At 42.2% G+C, this 21,637-nt stretch overlaps 1 protein-coding gene across 1 annotated transcript in view; it reads right to left on the reverse strand.

The window, feature by feature from the left end:
- Positions 1 to 822: 822 nt before the first annotated feature.
- Positions 823 to 21,637, reverse strand: part of LOC124545353 — a 174,118-nt gene continuing 153,303 nt past the window's right edge. Inside the window, exons 12-13 of the mRNA XM_047124254.1 lie at positions 20,119 to 20,234; positions 823 to 1,461 (exon numbers count right to left, since the gene is read on the reverse strand). Coding sequence (XP_046980210.1) covers positions 1,303 to 1,461; positions 20,119 to 20,234 — 275 coding nt within the window. The 3' untranslated portion in view covers positions 823 to 1,302. The remainder of the gene's footprint in view (positions 1,462 to 20,118; positions 20,235 to 21,637) is intronic.

Genomic DNA, 21,637 nt, shown 5'->3' on the forward strand with positions numbered 1-21,637 from the left:
TTACAACTAAAGAAGTAAATAAAGATTGAGCTTTCCAACATTTACTAAAAGAGTAGTCACTACAGAAGTAATTTACTGAAGTACTCCAGACTAAAGAAGTAAGAATTGCTACAGGAGTAATTTGAGCAAGTCTGGTGCTTGCCACCCGAACTGGTGCAGCAACCAGCCACTTTTATACGGATTCATAATTTATGTTTCAGACTTTCATCCATCTTCAGTTGGTGTAGTAAATTTATATCTCTACAACTACAATGGTTTTGTTGACTGCATTTTGAATCCAGCAGCTGACTTTTATTTTGTAAATTGAAGTGACATTTTTTGTATTTTTATGCACAGCACACACATTTTTAACATCACTGATGTCAAGAAGCTGTTAAATTTAGTAGGCAATAGGAATGTACACAAGCATGTTATGATACAATTCGATATGGTGTACTGGTTAATGCACAACAGTAAAATCTGTTCTTGACTGCAGTGTATTTAAAACACTACTGTCTTTCTACAGGTAAAGTTCAGGGATGGGACTGAGTAATGAGACTATCTTCCTGAAATTTTTAAGAACAATATGTCTAGAAAGTGACTGGCTGCATGTTTCTGAAACCTGAAGATATGTCAACATTTCTCTTTGGTTTGTGTGACCATGAGCACTACTTTGATCTTTACCACTTGAGTGTTTCACAAATAGGCACTCCTCTTCCTTGCTATATAATGCTATTATTCTCAGAAGTTTTTATATGTAACTATTATACTACAGACCTGTATTTTGATTGTCAAGGTATTAACTGAAACACTGAAATCATGTGGAGAGACAAAAAAATATAATTATACAAAATAAATAACACTTTAATACTGTTATTACCAACTGTACAAAATATTCAGGATTCAACATCATGCAAACACAATGGATAGAAGGAATTGGAAAATTGTTGACAGTGATGTTTGAAGTCAAAGACACCCCAATCAAAATATCTGTGGAGGTACTTTTTCTTCTAAGGCACAAAGAGTGGCAAGAAGTATCATTCATTCATAGTCTCACAGGCATATTTTAACACCTATTGTGCTCACACACATATAAGGCAAGTAAGAGAAACAACATTATGTTTCACACTATGCAATAAACACTTATCTTGACTCTTTAAAATAACTACAAAAGTAGCACTGGCAAAATGAAGTAAAAATAATTGTTGCTCTTATACAATATTTTAAAAACAGAACAACAAAGTATTTCCCATTAGCATGATATTTCTTATCATATTTCTCTTTCAATTCTGCCCAGAAGTAAGTGTGAATTTTTTGTGGCAATCAAACTTCTGGTCTCATATTGCCTGCAGAAATATTATATATCATATCCCTTATCCTCTGCAGTTCAGTTAACTGTCTCTGCAGAACTTCCATTTCTGCATCCTTCTGCTGGAGTGTCTTCTCTTGTGCCCTGCATACCTCCTCCAAGTTTTGAGATTCCTGCAACACATAATGAAAATGCAAACATTTCTAAAATCTTGTGATGTAGTTTTTTTTTGTTGAATAAAAAAGTATTTTGTTGATGGTATAGTAAGTACTTATTAGCACCCATACAGCAACATTATCACACATTCTGTTTACTTCATTTCACAATTTGGGACAAGATCCTCAAAACTTTCTTTACCAAACAAATAAATAAAGTTGTAAAAACAACTTACCACAACATTTAATGCCATTATTGTGCTTATTCATCAGGGAGTATGGTAAGAAGCGGGGTGACAAGAGTTACTTATTTTGAGTAATGGGCATTCTTAGATTTGAAATGAAGCCAACATCAAATATCATTGTACAGGATTATAATGTAATTGGATAGGTAAAAAATCCACTCAGCAAGCAGTGACAGCAGAACACACATATAAAAATAGATTTTATGCATGCAAGCTTTCGGGGACAATGGCTCCTTCTGGCTGAAGGGGAAGGAAGAGGGGGTGAAGGAAAAAGTTTAGGAAAAGGGGTAGTCAAACTTATCTGCTTTCTACCTTATGTGATACCCATTCGTTTATTTATCTTACCATGCAGATTAATCAACACTTTGGCCCTGCGTCTTTTCTAGTGCTGACTTCCATGCACGTGACGGACCCACTGTTATTTACAAATTTGACTATAATAGTTTGTTTACAGTTCATTACACTGCAGGGTCCTGTCAACTGTCTTACACCGATCTATTTGCAAATTTGACATCTAATTTCTTTCCCAATCACCACTTACCTCGTTTATATGCAGTAGTTTAATGCTTTTTTGCATTTGTTTTTTGCCAAACCTCTTTGATCGACTTTTACTGCCGCCTCATACACTATCTTATTTACCAAGAAAAATAGTTTACATTTTCACTGATGACTTTAACTTTCTGTTTGTCCAATTTTTAAAAGTTTGTCTTTTTCATGACTATCGATTTTTTTTTCCCAATCTTTTTTTGTATGACGTAGGCCAGCATTTTAGTAAGAAATTCTTGCCCACTCATTACCTCTTGTTAATAATTCTCTGTTCTCATGATTTTCGTAAGAGTTTTTCCTAGCTTTTCTTCCATTTTCTGTGTTTTTCCACCCCTACCATTTCTAACACTCCAAACCATTCTCTCTTACCACAATGTATCCCATCACATATTACAGTCGCTCTTTGTGAAAACATGCTATGGCACTATCAAAACTAAGGCCCCATATTCTGTCTTTTGAAACCTGCTTGTCCCTTAGAGTTACTCTCAAAGGCCTAACATTGAACAACCCGGTTTCTGGATGCAACCGTACTCTACACGAGGTTTGTTTCAAAAACAGCAATCTCTTGCTCGTACCAGGCTAATTTGTGACCTATATGCCTCATCAGCCAATTTCCAATTCAAAAGACTTTTCTTCTACAAAATCCTGCGGTTATCTGCCCCCTTATGTTTCCTGGGATGGTGTTATCCAGCAAGCCAACTGCTAACTGCAACAACATGCCAGATTTACCTTCCAAAGCTATCCCACCTTCTCCTAAACTACCTGAACAGTGGTTGTTTCCCTTTCTGTTCCTCTGCAGCTACCTAAACAGCCACACCATCAACCATCATTCCTCTCCTACAAATTGAGCTTGGCCAACCTCCTCAACATCCCCTTCACCACTGCCTCACAGACCGATAACAACTCAATCACATGAACCAATCAGAAAAGTACAGTGTTCTCAGCCACTTGTTTAAACCTCTCCTCCCACCTGAATCAGTTGCATTATCTAAGTGTCTCACTTTCAGCCCTAAAGCTGCATTTAATCATGCTGCTTTGGCGAAGAACATACTTTCCTTCACATGTAATGTAACTGGAAATAACACTTTGCAACCCAATCCTAAAACCTCTCTAACAGCAAACCTGACATTGAACCCTGCTTTGAACAGTTCTGACCACTACTTCAACATGATCCACCACCACTACCTCAAAATCCTTCCAAGAATCCCTCACATCTAGCACAGCTCCACAATCCTTCCTCTGGTCTCTAAAATATGACCCTAACCTGTCCTCTGTAGATGTCCAGGCTCAGCGTTCTCTAAAAGCTGGACTCCATCATCATCCTTCCAGCAGATGAAGGATTTACTACTGTGATACTTGACCAACATGGGTATGTTAGTAAAGGTCTGTGCCAACTGCCTCATACCTCTACATACAGCTTCATTGGTCTTTCTTTCTTTCTCATCCTGTCTAGTAAGTTTCCCCTGACCTGGGGGCTCTGGGTGACTTTCTGAACTCTGCCTCTTTTCCTAAACCTCTCTAATCCTTTTCCTTCACTACTCTTCCTTCCCCTTCAAACCACCTGACAGAAGAAGGAGCCACTGACTCTGAAAGCTTCGATACATGAAACTTTTTTTTAAAAGTGTGTGCTCCAGCCACCTTTTGGCAATTAGATTTTTGATCCTTCCAATAACACTATATTGTCAAAAATTGATTATTTTAAAGATAATAAAAAATAATTAAACCTTAAACCCAAATAAGAAATAACCTTTATAACACTAACGGTATAGGAGATGACAGTGGCCATGTGCACATGAATGTGTGTGTGTGTGTGTGTGTGTGTGTGTGTGTGTGTGTGTGTGTGTGTGTGTGTGTGTGTTTTCAACTTCTGATGAAGGACATAGTCCGAGAGCTGAACATTTCTAGTATTCTTTTTCACTGTGCCTAGCTGTGACTCGGCACCTCCTGTATGTCATGAGTAGTGATCTGTCCTTTTCGTCAGCAACAAGTAGCTGGAGGTTGTGAACACAGGGTGTACAGGAAGGGGGGAGGGGAGATTTACCTGTTAAAAATACACTTTTTCCTGCATGAAAATACACTACACTGAGAGTGAAAGCACATTTTTTCCATGTTAACTGCTGTAAACTTATCAATCGTTTAAATGGTAAAGGTTTTATACACCAGCGTAGAATTTCTTGGCACTTTAGGAAACAAAACCCAGCAAAAAACAATGTGCTCTGGAAAGGTCTTTGATGTGCAGCAACATGTACACTGAATATTTTCGTATTACAAATGTATACATATGAATTGCACAAAACACACCTAAGTAGCTTCCGAAGCATATGATGCAGTCCTGTCAGCCAATCATGGCTCTGGTTAAGTGATTCCACTAGGCTATGACAGCAGATATTCAAAGCATAAGTCATGATACGTAGTCAGCCAATAGCAACATCACTTAAGTAGCACAAACACACAAATAGGAAAAGTTAATGGTTGAAATTAATATACACATACTCTAACTACAAGAAATGCAAAGCTTTTAGATATAATATTGTCTGTCAAAATTTTTTTACCGTTTTTCTTGAGCGTGCGGTTAAGCAGGATCTTAAGAGCACAGCTTAAATCACAGCAGCTGAATATTTCTGACAAGCAAGATTATACATTTCACTGCTGTGCATTGAACATTTTGTGGCTTACCTGGCCGAATACATGTCATTTCAAGCACTTTGACATTTTCCCAAACTGCTCAAGAACTCATCTCTCACTTTTTTTGGAAGATAATTATACATTTTGATGTCATTACTGCATAATTTGTAATATATGAATAAACTAAAATAAATACGGAAAACTAACTTTGAAGTTTGGTATTTCTTAGCATGTTACTCTTTAAGATATATTACACATAAATGCACCAGTAAAATTTTAAATAAGGGCATAAATGTCCAGTCTTCTGGGCCTGAAATGCTTCTAAGTGGCTGGTTCTCAAAATGTTAAGTTTGAATGAGAGTCAAATGATCTGATTTAAGAAATTCATTGCAGTCTCACAAGAAACATAATTCATCTTGTGTAAAAGGAAATTTGTGTGGAAAGTAATGCTTCTCACAGCATCATACACAATATTTTCCTGAGACCTTTTAGAAATGAAAACAGTCTTAATGTGATGCTCACTGAAAGCAACTTGTTGTTACAAAGTACAGCATATTCTTTGGCACATTTTGCTGTCAGCAAATGCTTCCGTGTGCAACATGTTTCGCTGTTTTAAAGATTGCATCATCTTTGGAACTTACAGTTCTATTTTGGCATTGTTCTCTTATTTATGTATATTGCTGCAGATTTATTCTGCAGCAGTGGGCTAAAGCAAAATTCTTTGTTCGAGTAACATCAGTTCTTGCCAGTCAACATTACAAAAAATTTGATTGAAAACTAAAACAATGAAAAATTCTCAGAATTATAAAATATTCTAAGTTTTTTCCCAGATTTCTCCCAAATGAAAGAATTTCCGCGCTTTCCCAGATATCCTGGGTCATATACATCGTGGAATACTATTATCCATAATCACAAGAGATTGATAGTGTACATGGACAAAATCCTGGGTCATATACATCCTGGAATACTATTATCCATAATCACAAGAGATTGATAGTGTACATGGACAAAATCGCTCATGAGACATGGGAAGATATCAGCAGGACTCTATAGCATTTAGATGCTTAGGTACAAATACTGCAATGAAAAACAATCAGGTGCAGATATAGATTCAGATCATAGTAGCAGGTTAAAAATAAAGTTTCTACAGTAAATAATATAGTGATAAATAAAGAAATAATGAGACAGTTTAAACTTTTCTGGTGGTAGTGACCAATATACTAACATAAGTGGAAGTGGTGGAGGGTAGGTCAGCAGAAGAGTTGGAGATAATAAAGAAGAAAATAACAAAGAATACGGTCATCAAAGTTCGAGCTAAAAAGCTCAGCAATAATTCCCGATATTTATCACATAATTACACAGTCCTGAAAAAATTAGAAAAATTTTTTAAAAATGAAAATGCGATGTGATGCTATGTTCAAAACCCAGAAAAAAATTGCAACAAATAGCAGAGACAGGCAATGAACCAACAATATCCAGGTAAACTAAGTGGAAACAATAAAAATGCAAAATCAAGAAAGACAAGACTGGCTTCAGAGTAACTGTCCACTGTTGTTGGACAAAGAAAGTAATTAATATTTTCAGAAGGTCAGTGCTAATTTTAGGATAAATGTGAAGAAACACTACAAGAAATATTAAGATGACAGCCAAATTTGCACAGCACTAGAGTTGAGGATGGTGACCACCAAAATCAGTAAGAGTAATGGAAAGAATAATAAAGGTTTAGGATACCAGCATTGCAGAATACAGTCAAGATAGTGACAGCAGTCTAGAATAAAAGAGTAAACATGATGGACAAAACAAGGTAGACATCAGAAGCTGATTGAAAAAGATAAATAAAACTTTCTGTGGGGGGAATTAAGCTTCTACTGGCACGGAGATGAGGAAGAAGTGTCAAACTATGCTTGCTAAACTCATGCCATGAGGAAACTAGAGAAGAAATTGGAAATATTTGAAATTTAATGCTACAACAGAGGCTATACAGACTGCAAGAAAGTATTCCATATTTGGAGAGGTGCCAGTATAGACCAAAACAAGAAGAAAAAAGTCCAGTAAACATGGGCTCTAAAATGCATGCCTTAAAGAGTTATAAGCACCTGTTCATTTATGCTACCATGAAACACATCTCTTCTACTGCAAACTCGTTGCTATTATAAACTACTACAGAATTCACTAAACAAATGAAGACACATTCCTTTGTCATTGTCCATGGATACAGCATGCAGCAAATATTTCTTAGTGTCGTCAGGCCATAACAGAAGATCACGTCTGCCATTTCCCATGTGGAATAGTAGGCTTCCATTATGCTGTAAGTGCAAACATAAAACTACAGTGTAAAAGCATTTCAAAAACATGACGACACAAGATGGGCTCCATTAGAACTAACGTATGTGCTGCACTTACCCAGAACTGTGAATAAGGTTTACAGTAATAATACTAGCAGATATTTGCTGCATGCTGTATCGGGGGGACAGTAACAAAGGAATGTGTCCTCATTTGTTTATTTCAGTAGCAAAAATGAACTCTTAAGGTGTTCTAGTGCTCATGTTTACTGGAAGATTCTTTGTTTTGTCTACACTACCAACCCTCAAAATATGGGCTGTAGCTACAAAGGGAAGGTAAGGAAAGAAGCCAATGGAAATCCCATACTGAAAGAAAAGGCAGGTTACTGGATCATTTGTTGAAGTATTCAATTTGGATTTGCAGATACATAAGACAGATTGCGGAGGGGAGAGGGGTGGTTTGGAGGGAGGAGATTGTAGGAGCAGAAAAATGGCAGAATACACAAAACAGATTATTGAGAAAGTTGGCATCACTTTTATGATTTGGAACAAATTTTTATGGATTTCCTATATTACAAGGAAGTAACAGAAATAGTAGCTTGCACTACTGATAAAGGCTTTGTCATCATAATGTAAACTCAGAAGTTACACAGATATTAAGCAAGAGTAAAAAGAGGCAAGTTGGGGGAACAGATGGAATACGAATGGAATTGTCAATACAGTGTGCTTAAGAATTACATATAAGACTAGTTCAACTTTTTAATGAAGTTTCGAGCACGGAACAATACTGGAGAACTACAATGATACCTATACATACAACAGAGGAGAAAAGTATCTGCAAAGAAATTTACAACAGTGTTGTGTCATCTGAACAAGACAGAGCCAGGGCAAAAGCACCACAGGCGCAAAAATGCGAGCTGGTGTCTGTGCCATAGAGACCTGCCACTTATGCAAGATCCACCAGTGCCACAGGTGGTGCTGAGGATGGAGATATTGACTTTGCCTTGGCCAATTGCTGGAAGAATACAATCTGCCTGTGACCGAACGACAATGGACAGAAGCCTACTCGGAAGATATAAGAGCAGCTCTCACTCAGCTCTCTTTCACTTGGTTATATATCACCGTCCAGGGCTGACTTAGACAGGGAATATCATTTAGTGAACTCTTGTAAGTGAACAGCCAATTGTTGGAAATTGCATTTGCTATGTGCTGTGAAGTTTACCTACAATTATTTGCACTTAGGGCCTTTGTTGGCGTTCTATTACATGCAGTGTTGCACACTTCATTATTCAAAGTCACAAAGATAAGTAAACCCTTTCAATTCATTTGTGTGACTTTGTAACTAATTTGTTGGAATGTCTTAGAACCTTCGTTCTCCTATCCTGTTAACTGACTCTGGAGCATAGCTGTGTAATAGTGACAGGAAGAAATCATCTTGGCATCTTACCAAACTGCGAGGTCATCAGTCCCTTGTTCCCGGTAAAATAATTAACCACAGGAAAGAAGAAAAAAAGGAGATGTAGAGCACAATAACAGGAAGAACCAGAAGAACGACAGAAGGACAACCAACACTACTACGAACATAACAGGAAAAGAGAACCACAGAGATAAGCAAGAAACAGATAGAAGGAGTAAAAACAAGAAAGCAGATGACCGTGGCTGGCTGGCCACAAGTATAAAAAGGAAAAGCCAGCCACTCTGCGACACATCAAAACATACACCCTATTAGTGTTCGAGTGGACAAAGAACATGTGCTAAAACTTATACTGAATGATAGAACCCACTGTCACGTATAAAATGTAAAACTAAATTAGCAGATGAGGCATTATCAGCTAATATTAATGGCAACGAGTCCGGTAACTGAAGTGTCCACCACAAGGGCAGGCAGAGAAGGACAGCTCACCGAGATATGGGCCACTGTCAGCCGGGCGCCACACCGACACTGAGGTGGGTCATCATGGCGCAGGAGGTAGCCGTGTGTCACCCAAGTGTGGCCAATGCAGATCCGGCAAAGAACCACAGAGTCCCTGCAAGAGGTCCACGTGGAGGACTGCCACACATTCGAAGTCTCCTTAATGGCACGCAGTTTGTTGTGCGTGCTGAGGTTATGCCATTTCATCTTCCAAAGCCGCAAAACCTTGTGACGTAGCACTGAACACGGGTCAGTTGCAAGCCGATCTCCATAAGCGGTTTCTGCGTAGTCTGTTTGGCTAGCCTGTCAGCAAGTTTGTTGCCTGGGATTCCGACGTGATCTGGGGTCCAGACAAACATCACTGACCGATTGGACTGTTCCAGGGCATATATGGACTCCTGGATGGTCACTACCAAAGCATGATGAGGGTAGCACTGGTCGATAGCTTGTACGCTGCCAAAGGAGTCAGTACACAGGAGAAATGACTTGCCTGGACATGAGCGGGTGTGCTCAAGAGCATGAGATATGGCCGCCAGCTCTGCAGTGAAAACACTGCAGCCATCTGGTAAGGATTGTTGTTTTATATGTCCTCCATGAACATAAGCAAAGCCAATGTAACTATCAGTCATCAAGCCATCGGTGTAAACCACTTCGTGGCTTTGTACATGTCAAGAATCGAGAGGAAGTGGCAGCGGAGAGCTGCGGGGTTAACTGAGTGTGGTGTGCGTACTGCAACATCTTCAGTACACACACCATCAGATTATTTGACTTGTCGCTCTAACAAAGTAGGCGAGTGTCAGCAATATGTCTCGTGGTCTTATCATGGCGTGTTTATCTTCTGCCGTTAGGTCAGACGATACAAATGCCACTTGCACGCTTAGAGTAGCAGATTGACGGTGACCAACTGTAAACACAACTTGATTAATTTTCACTCACATTTATTAAAATAATAACAAGCGTAAAAATTACTTAACTTGGTTCTGGATGCTATTTACAATTGACAATCTGAAGTTCCTTTGGTACTGGTACGTTAATCTTGTTCTCACATATATCTCTGATACTTGACAAAAGTGTCTATACATTTATCTTCATGGCTATGTACAGGAATATGGTAATCTTATTAGGCGCAGACTGAAACTTGACTATAGACTGGTACAGACAAACGTAGACTGGTACAGACAAATGCAGGCTGGTGCAGACTAATGCAGCAGACTGGTGCAGACTAACGCAGCAGACTGGTGCAGACTAACGCAGCAGACTGGTGCAGACTAACGCAGCAGACTGGTGCAGACTAACGCAGACTGACTAATCGGAGGTCTGTACACTCATTATAATACCTCGCGCGTTCATGTATCACTGCGCGAGCATGATCCGCGAGGAGAAAAGGTTCTAGGTCAGCAGCAATCCTCATTGGCTGCGTTACATATTAATACGCGGATTGGCGGAAGCAGAATTTGGTCCGTCTCTATGGCAGCGCCATCTCGTAGTGCGGAGACGGACGAGTGCTGCACCTGCGCTGTTGTGCTTAGCGGGGCGTGCTCTAGTGGGAAAGTTATGTACGTGCTGACTACGCGGAACTATGTACACAACAGTGAGTCCTTAGGGCTATGTGAAAGGTCCAGGCAAAGCCGCAGCCTAGGTGTACGTGAATGGACCTAAAGTATACTTGGTAAAGGCAAGGACTCCAGTTCGGAAAGAAGGGATCGGATGCGAACTGCAACTGGAAGCCCTGGTGTGGGCTGCTGATGCGGGAAATGAACTGCCGTGGGTGGGAAAAGGAGACGGTGATTTGGATGCGCAAGAGAACTACGAATGTGTGCAATGTAACTGGCGAGCAGTTGTGCATGCCTAACCTGCAATGGAGGGACTCCAACCTCCACTAGGACGCTGGTTACCGGACTCGTCCCAAAAGCTCCTGTCGCTAGGCGAACATCACAGTGGTGCACTGGATGGAGTAAATGCAATGCTGAGGGCATCGTCGAACCATAAACCAGATTCCCATAGCCAAGGCACGATTGAACATGGGCTCTGTAGAGCTGCAGCAGAATAGAGCAATCTGCACCCCAGTTGGTGTTGCTCAGGTTGCGGAGGGCATTGAGGTGCTGCCAACACTTCCACTTAAGCTGATGAAGGTGAGGAAACCAAGTCAATCAGGCATTGACAACCAGACCTAAAAATCGATATGTCTCCACTACAGTGAGTGGATCGTCATTAAGGTAAAGTTCTGGTTCCGGATGAACAGTACGATGCCGGCAGAAGTGCATAACACATGACTTTAGGCCAAAAACTGGAAATTTTGGGCTAGAGCTCATGACTGCACCTTGTGGATGGCTCTCTGTAGGCACCGCTCAGCAGCACCAGTACAAGTGGAGCAGTACGAAATGTGCAGAATTCGTCTGCATACAGAGAAGGTGAGATGGATGGCCCTACAGCTGCTGCTACATCATTAATGCCACTAAAAATACAGAGACACTCAATACAGAGCCCTACAGGACCCTATTCTTCTGGATATGGGAGGGGGGGAGGAGGGGGGGGGGGAGAACTATGAGAGGCACCAACTTGGATAGGGAGAGTACGAAGGGACTGGAAATTTTGGATAAAAATTGGGCGTGGGCCTCGGAGACCCCACTTGTATAATGTGCCAAGGATATGATATCACCAGGTCATGTCATACGCTTTTCGTAAATAAAATAAAGATGGCAACCAGGTGTTGGCATCTCGAAAAGGCTGTTCGGATGGCAGAGTCGAGGGATACAAGATTATCAGTGGTAGAGGGGCCCTGGCAGAAGCCGCCCTGATATGAAGCCAGTAGGCCACGTGACTCCAGGACCCAACCCAACCACCGACACACCATACGTTCCAGCAGCTTACAAGGAACGTTGGTGACGCTGACGGACCGGAGCAGGTTTTTACCAGGTTTGAGTACCAGAATGATGGTGCTCTCCCGCCATCGTGATGGAAAGACGCCATCTTACCAGATCCGGTTGAAGATGACGAGGAGATTTCGCCTGTAGTCAGATGAGAGATGTTTAATCATCTGACTGTGGATCCAATCTGGCCCAGGAACAGGGTTGGGCAATGTGCAAGGGTATTGAGGAACTTCCTCTCTGTAAATGGGGCGTTATATGATTCACTGTGGCATGTAGTGAACGAGAGGACTTTCCCTTCCAGCCACAGTTTGAGGGTGCGAAAGGTTGGGGGGTAATTCTCCAACACAGAGGCTCGAGCATAGTGCTCAGCAAAGAGCTTGGCAGTCGCATTTGCATTGGTAGATAACATGTCATTCATTTTAACACCGGGAACACCAGTTGGGGTCTGGTACCTGAAAACACATTTGATCCTTGTCCAGACTTCGGAAGATGGTGTATGGCACCCAATGGTCGAGACATATCTCTCCCAACATTCCTGCTTGCATTGTTTGATAAGTTGGCAAACGCAAGTATGGAGCCGTTTAAAGGCTATGAGGTGCTCCAAGAAAGGGTGCTGCTTATGCCGCTGTAGAGCTCGCCGACGCTCCTTAATTGCTTCAGCAACTTCTGGCGACCACCAAGGGACTGCCTTTCGCCAGGGGAATCCTAAAGAGTGCGGGATCATGTTTTGTGACACAAAAACGATTGTTGTGACCTGCTCAACCATCACATCGATGTTACCATGTGGGGGAGATTCAATGGTAACAGCTGAGGTGAAAGTTCCCCAGTCCACCTTGTTTAAAGACCATCTGGGCAGGCATCTGTGGGCCTGATGCCGGCACAGTGACAGGAAGATGGGGAAGTGATCACTACCACATAGGTTGTCATGTGCTCTCCAGTCGATAGGTGGGAGAAGTTCTGGGTTTGAAATTGATAAATCAATGGTCTAGTAACTACCATGAGCCACACTGGGATGTGTGGCGCCCCCAATATTTAAGAGGCAGAGGTCGAACTGAGACAGTAAAGTTTCGACATGTTTGCATTGGCCAGTAAGCATGGTGCCACCGCACAAGGGGTTATGGGCATTTGAATCCCCCAAATGTAGAAAAGATTTAGGGGGCTGATCAATCAGTGCAGCCAATACGTTCAGGGGTACTGGAGGAAGATATACATCGCAGACAGTTATTTCCTGCGTCATCGTTATTCTGACAGCCACAGCTTCAAGAGGGGTTTTGCAGGGGCACAGGTTCACTACAGACTGAGTTTAGGACATAAACGCAAACACTACCTGACACTCGATTATAGTCACTACGGTTCCTGTAGTATCCCTTATGGCCGTGGAGGACAGAGGTCCGCACTGCCGGGAACCAGGTTTCCTGGAGGGCAATGCAGAAGGCAGGTGTAAAGCATAACAGTTGCCGTAGCTCAGCCAGGCGGTAGGAAAAACTGCTGCAATTCCACTGGTGGATTACGTCATCGTGAGACTGGGAAGGCATGGAACATTCAATGAGGCAGTTTACGCCTCAGGTCACCTGCTGCCACCAACGTTTTGCCTGAGCAGTCTGTATCCATTGTGTCTGAGGGTCTGGCGACATCTAGGTCCTCAGTGGACGCCTGAATCTCCACCTCATCAGCAGAGCTTGTAGGTAGCGGTGGTGTGGGTGCCACCGCAATCCCCTTGGTCTAAGGAACCTTCTTTTTGGATTTCTCTTGCTGCTCCTTAGGTTTCCCTGGCTGGGAGGATTTCACTGATTCAGTCTCCAGGACTGAGGATGTGCGTGAAGCCCTACGTCCTGCTACTTTTGGGCTCTTCAGCCCCTGGCAGGTGTCATCTTTCCAACTAGCAGAAACCTAGGAAGGGAGTGACCTACGGGACCCCTTCCTAGTGAGAGGAGCTGAAGAAGACTTATGCTTCTGTGGCTCAGAAGTGGGGAATGATATCCCTGATGGTTGCGAGGGTGTTGCTCCCTAAGTAGGTGGCGCGGGAGCAACAGAGGGAAGTGTCCCCCACCGTCAATGGGAAAGGTGTAGTCTTCTGGTTCTGAGAGGCAACAGGAATGCGAGGAACTGATGGGGCAACAACTGTTCTCGTTGCAATGGCTTAAGAGGAGGTCATAGCCACAAGATGTATGTGCTCAAATTTCCTCTTAGCCTTGGTGTAGGTCAGTCGTTCAATGGTCTTATATTATATGATTTTCCTCTCTTCCTGTAAAATTCTTGAGTCTGGCAAGCAAGGTGAATGATACTCTCCGCAGTTGACACGGATGGGAGGTGGAACACATGGAGTATTGGGATGTGATGCACATCCACAATCTCAACATGTGACACTGGAAGTACAGTGGGAAGACATATGGCTGAACTTCCAGAACTTAAAGCACAGCATCGGGGGAGGGATATATGACTTGACATCACATCGGTAGATCATCACCTTGACGTTCTCGAGCAACGTGTCACCACCGAAGGCCAAGATGAAGGCATCGCTGGCAACTTGATTATCCCTCGGATTCAGATGGACGAAACGAACACCTCGGCACTCTAAATTGGTGCACAGCTCGTCGTCAGATTGTAAAAGAAGGTCCCTGTGGAATATAATACCCTGGACCATATTTAGGCTCTTATGGGGTGTGATGGTAACAGAAACATCCCCCAACTTGCCACAAGCGAGTAATGCCCATGACTGGGCAGAGGATGCTGTTTTTATCAAGACTGATCCACCTCCCCAAACTTGTCCTCCAAATGCTCCACAAATAACTGAGGTTTCATGGACATGAAAGATTCCCCATCAACTCTCATACATACGAAGTACTGGGGCAAATAAGCTTCACTGCCATCCTTAGCCTGGTGTTCCTCCCGTCATATCTCTCAGCATTGAAGTTAAACTTTGTCCACTTAGGGACTGCTGGCAGCAGACCACCAGCAAGGGATGACGTACTATGCTTCATGGCGCGTTGCCTGCCCTGATGCCACCCACTCCGGAGCCCTGGCACCGGCTATGAGCGCTTTTCGCTTGCTGTGTTACAAGATAAGTAATTTAGCTAGTACTTAATCATTTTTGCTGTCTATTCTATAGTATTTACGTACATTAGAGTCAGATACACGTGATAAATTAAAGGTTTCAGTTTTATTTTCATCTGAATAAGATAAGTGAAGTTTCTATTTAGGACAGTTCCGGGTGTACACAAACGTTTGTTTACATTCTTAACTGACGTTGAATATGCAGGATTATCAATTAATTCAGTGCACAATACTTAGTATTTGTGATTATTATCGTCATTTAACCTCAATACATTGACGGTAGCAGTTTTTATACATTTTATTAGGAATAGTGGTACTGACAGTGATTTCTAACCTCACTTGTATACTAGCGCAACCTGCGACCATTAACAGTTAAATGTATAATACGTGGTAAATTGCACTACAATATCTGAGTAAATTGGTGAAACAATACAACTTCTGAGCCCTTATTACATATGGTTTAGTTAGCAGAAAGCTAAAACTCACCTCGCCATCTGCTTAAATTCCTTAGTTTGTTGTGGGCTTTAGTGTTCATGTGCTGTAAGCCCATCGGTTCCTATTACGTAGAATTTGTATTTGTGCTTCACATTCTGAACTCTTATTGTTAGCTAAAGGTTTTGTTTTGTACCTGCATCTGTCAGTGTACAATACCCAGCGTTTACGTTCGTTTATTAGTGTCATTTAGACTCCGTACATTTAAGGTAGCAGTTTTATAGTTTTATTAGGTCACTTTCGCGTGTACGTAAACGCTTGTTTAAATTACAAATACGAGGGATAATCAGTAGGTGCAGCTTACCATAGATTACTGTTTAATTCGTTCATAATATTCACTAGATAGCCCCTAGCAGTTTACTGTATTATTTTTTAGTATTCACTAAATAGCCCCTAGCAGGAAAATAAGCACCAGATCTTGCTTCTACCATAAATTTTTATTTTCATCATTGAGTGTCCTTTCTGCCAACTAGAGTGTAGCTGTTAACCTCGTGTGACAGTAGGTTTCCTTAAGTTTTTTTATAGTAAATCAGTTATTAGCTAGATGGATAGGGACTATGTCTGTTGTGTGCAGATGCAGGAGGAGTTGGCCAAAGTCCAAACGCAGCTGGAAGCTTTGTTGGCCACAGTCAACAAGCTCCAGAGCGCCCCCTTGAGGTGCGGTGGGGATGGTGTGCCTGGGGGCAGCCACTGCTGTACTAGATGTGAAGGGGAGGATGTCACAGCTCTCTGTCACTGAGCTGACCTCAGGTTCAACTGAGCCGGCTGGCCCACTCTCACCTCAGTGTGGGTGGTATACTGTGTTGAGGTCTCAAGGCAAAGGCTGCATGGGGGAAGCAGGCTCCTGCCAAAACCCATGCACTTTGCTAATAGATTCAGTGTGCTATCTGATGCTGGGGAGTGGGGGTGGGGTTGGGGGGGGGGGGGTTGGGAGGTTGAGTTGGATCAGACTGCACCTTCTGCCAGGAAGGATAGTGGCTGCTCCTTCAGCGAGGTCCAGACAGGCAGGTGGGGGTAGGGGTTTGTTAGTTAATGGGAGCTCCAATGTTAGGCAGGTCACGGAGCCCCTCAGGAACATAGCGAATTGGGCGGGGAAGAAGTCCAACGTTCACTCGGTGTGCTTGCTGGGGGGCCTTGTTCAGGATGTGGAAGAGGCTCTTCCGGTGGCTATGGAGTGTGTGGGGTGCAGCCAGCTGCAGATTGTTGTGCATGTCGGCACCAACGATGCCTGTCGTCGGGGTTCCAAGGAAATCCTTGGGTCCTTCCGATGGCTGACCAAATTGGTGAAGGCGGCCTCCATCTCTCAAGTAGTGGAAGCCAAGCTGACGATCTGCTGCATTGTACCCAGGGTGGACTGGGATCCTCTGGTTTGGAGTTGAGTGGAGAATCTAAACCAGAGGCTAAGTTGACTCTGTGATGAAAATGGTTGCAGATTCCTCGACCTACACTACGGGGTGGAAGGTTGTAGGACGCCCCTCGATAGATCAGGGGTGCACGACACACAGGAAGCAGCTATATAGGTAGCACAGTACTTGTGGCATGCACATGGTTTTTTTTTTAGATTAGGTTCCTCCCCATGGGAAACAAACCGCTGGCCCGAAAAATTACCAGTTCATGACACTGATGTGGGTGTGCCAACTGTAAAAATTGTTGGTTCGCCTAAACAGGTCATTCCAAAGGATTTAAATATGCTTAATCTCATGTTAGTAAATTGTTGAAGTGTCTGTAGCGAGATCCCCGAGTTAATCTCCAAAATAAAGAGTAGCAATGCCAATATTGTATTAGGTACTGAAAGCCGGTTGAAACCAGACATAAAAAGCAGTGAAATTTTGAACTCTGGTTGGACAATTTTTAGGAAGGATAGGACTGATGCTATGGGAGGTGGTGTGTTAATTGCAGTTAAAAGCTGTTTAAATGCAGTTGAGATCGATACTGCATCGGACTGCGAAATAATCTGGATAAAGCTGTCAATCAGACAAGCATTGACCATTGTATTAGGATGTTTTTATAGACCACCAGCATCCGCAACAAATGCCGCAGAACGTTTCAGGGAAAGTCTTGAGTACATAGGAAGTAAATATAAAAATTATCCATTAGTTATAGGTGGAGACTTCAATCTAACATCCACTGACTGGGAAAATTACACGTTTATCACAGGGGGCAGAAGCAAAGATTCGTGCAAAGTTATTCTAGGAGTGCTCTCAACATACAACCTTGAGCAATTGGTTAGAAAACCAACTCGAGATGGGCAATGAGACACTCTTTTAACGAATTTGAAAGCAATATTTTATCTGCAGATTCTAAAAATAACCCCAAAAAATTTTGGTCGTATGTAAAATCTATGAACGCTACAAATATTTCAATACCTTCTCTTGCTGACAGTACGGGTAATGTAATGGATGATGACAAACAGAAGGCCAAAATTCTAAACCTAGCTTTCAAAAACTCGTTTACGATTGAGGACTGCAGCACCATTCCCCCCTTCACTTATCGAACAAATGAAAGGATGGCTGACATAGTGTTTAGTGTATCTGGGATTGTAAAACAGTTAAGATCCTTAGACGCCAGAAAAGCATCTGGTCCAGACGGTATCCCTGTAAGATTTTATGTTAACTATGCTACAAATATAGCACCATTCTTATCAGTCATCTATAAGAGGCCATTGGAACGGCGGAAAGTTCCACGGGACTGGAAGAAGGCCCAGGTCATAGCAATCTATAAAAAGGGTAGAAAATCGGATGCACATAATTACCGGCCAATTTCACTGACATCGATTTGTTGTAGAATCATGGAACATATTTTGTGTTCAGACATAATGACCTTTCTAGACTCAGTTCCGCACTGTCGCTTGCTACAGAAAGTGCGTGCTGTTGGATACAAAATTTTCTAACAGACAGGGACCAGTATGTCATCCTGAACGGGGTAACTTCAACAGAAACAAGAGTAACTTCAGGAGTACCCAGGGCACCATAATAGGTCCTCTGCTTTTTACAATTTACATAAACGATCTGGTTGATGGTATTGACATCGGCCTTAGGCTGTTTGCCGATGATGCCGTAGTCTACAGGAAAGTAGTATCACACGAAAGTTGTGAACAAATCAATGAGGATTTGCAGAAAATAAATGTGTGGTGTAATGACTGGCAGTTATCTCTCAATATTAGTAAGTGTAACCTACTGTGTATAACAAGGTGAAAATCTCCATTAATGTATGAGTAAAAAATAAATGATCAGTCTTTGGAAGCAGTAACATCAGCCAAGTATCTGGGTGTGACTATTCGAAATGATCTCAAATGGAATGATCAGATTACACAAGCAACGAGTAAGGCGAACTCTAGATTGCGGTTTGTTGGTAGAATCCTGAAGCGATGCAGTCCTTCAACAAAGGAAATAGCTTACAATACGTTAGTTCGTCCAGTCTTAGAGTATTGTTCGTCTGTATGAGACCATTACCAGTTGGGTCTGATTCAAGAGACTGAGAAGGTCCAAAGAAGAGCGGCAAGATTCGTGACTGGTACATTTAGCCATCGCGAGAGTGTTACAAATCTCATAGAAAGTTTGAAGTGGGACACACTTGCAGATAGACGACGGGCTAAACAGAAGGGGCTGCTCACTAAATTCCGAAATCCAATCTTCGTCGAAGATGTAGAGCATATATTATTACCACCAACTTTCAAATCACGTAATGATCATCATTCAAAGATAAGGGAAATAAGAGCTTGTACTGAGGCGTTCAGACAGTCGTTTTTCCCTCACGGGATCCGCGAGTGGAACAGAGGGGAGAGGGGGGGGGGGGGATATGACTGGCGCGAATTGTGCCCTCCGCCACACACCAATTGGTGGCTAGTGGAGTATATATGTAGATGTAGACCAAGGGCCCTCCCCACAGGCGCCACCCAGCCTCAGCAAGGGCCACCTGGCAGAATGGCCATTGCCGGGAATCCCGATGCCCCAGGGAGATGGGCATCTACTCCATAGCATACATGGTGTGTTAACGGTGCAGGTATCAGCAGAGCGATGCCTGTGTTGTCAGGGGGCTACAACCAACAGGGTACATGGCAGCCCCATGACAACAGACTGGCTACTGTGCTGGATATGAGGTGCTAAGAAGTCCATGGTCATCGTCGCTGGAGAAAGTGACACTGCATAGTGCATAGTAGAAAACGCATCCAGGAAGGTGTCCTTGCCCAAGAGATGGAGAATGATCGGGACTGCAATTCGACGATGAGAAAGTGGGCTGAAGGTCTCAATGCAAGAGGGACACAACGCACCATGTAAAGCACCCTTCCCCAATTGACTCGTTGTTCAGAAAAATTTAGAAAGATGGAGATCAAACCTGACAGGACACCATCACATAAAGGCTGAAACGTGTGAGACTCCTTTTAGTCGCCTCTTACAACAGGCAGGAACACCTTGGGCCTATTCTAACCACAAGACCCGCAGGGTGCGGGGGTGAAAGATGACATTATGTTTTGTATTTGGCACAGCTGTAAGGAGTTCTGACAGTAGAAACATATAATAATAATGGCATATAGAAGAAGTCATACATGATGTACAATAGGAGGAGATCTCCCACACTGCTAATGGATGACACACACACACACACACACACACACACACACACACACACACACACACCACTCTACTTACCAACTGCAAAGCTTCAATCTTCTTGTTCTTCTTTTCATTTTCTCCCTGAAGTTCATGAATTACTCTGTCTCTCTTCTCTATCCGATTTTCCATTTTGGTGAGTGTTTGTGCATAGTCTAAAAATAATAATGTTTCTTTCTTCAATCTCCATTCTAATTATAATGTTCTACATTAAAAGATCATAATGACAACAAACATAAACTTAATTTAAATTATTTGAAGACATATTTCATAATTATATTCCGGCAAAGTATGAACATATTGTTTTATATACTCAATATTCGCAACCATTCACCTCATTTGTTACTTCAGTTAAGTTTATCTTGCAGATAAGAATAAATATTACTTATCTTTTGCCCCTGAATTTTGCGTTACTGTTTTGTTTCTCCTAATTGTGTAAGGCACCATATGGCGTCAACAAAAAAAATAAAAACAGATAATTGTTTCTTAACTACAAATATTTTGTTGTGATATATGTACCGTTTTCTAGCAATGAAACACAAAATCATAAGTGCTTATACAAGAGCAAATGGACACACATAAAGCATAGGAGACACAAATTTAAGTGCAAAATCACAGTCCTGCACTTGTAAATAGCATAAACATAAAAGTAACCTAAATGTGCTGACAGAACGCACTATGTATCCTGTAAAATATGATTACTATTCATTCTTATCTGAAAGATAAACACCATACTGTTATTAATTTGTGAATACTGCTTCACTGCAAACAAACTCACTCTACTGAAAAGCAAGCCAGTAGCTTCACCAACGTATGAATGTAAACTTTCCCAGTGCATACAGTTGATTGAAAACTCTTGGGTTTCCAGCTGGATTGCAGTAGTGTCAAGATATTGCAGAAGCCATCCTACTTATACGTGCAGCTTCAAGGAAGACCACATTTTTTACTTCGGAAACACCAAGGTGCTCTGCCAAGCCCCCGACTATCACGACAGCATCATAAAAGAGTCCATCGAGATTCGTATTCGCATGAATCTTGCAAATAGAGACAAAGGATACCAACCGAGTGCAGCATGGAATCCAGTTTTAGTGGCAATTCATCAAGGGTGCACCCACCACTGTTCTCCTTACAAGATAGCTGGAATGCTCCGACACAGATTCGAATTGTGTGCCACCTACCCCCACCTCCACGACTTCACCTCCAGCCCATCTGCCAGCCTTTCTGTACCCAGCCTGCCGGAGCCAGGAGGAGGTGGGCACACCACAGATATAAGTAGGACAGCCTCCGCAAAATGTCAACACTTCGCCAGAAGATAATAACTATGTCATCTGTTAAAACGTCGCAGTTTTTTTATAATACTGACACCCGGCTGGAAATCAGAGAGCTTTTCATTAGCTTCACAAAAACTTCTTGCTGTTACTGTCTTTTCAAAAATTGCTACCTTTGTTAACGCACTTTCTTAATCAGCAGGAACAGCTAGCTATTCATGCACACAGAATAGCATTAAAGTGGTATAGCAATAATTTTAACTGCACAACAGAGGTAGAAATGGCTAACA

This window comes from Schistocerca americana, chromosome 8 (genome assembly GCF_021461395.2).
Source record: "Schistocerca americana isolate TAMUIC-IGC-003095 chromosome 8, iqSchAmer2.1, whole genome shotgun sequence".
Classification (NCBI taxonomy): Eukaryota; Metazoa; Arthropoda; class Insecta; order Orthoptera; family Acrididae; genus Schistocerca; species Schistocerca americana.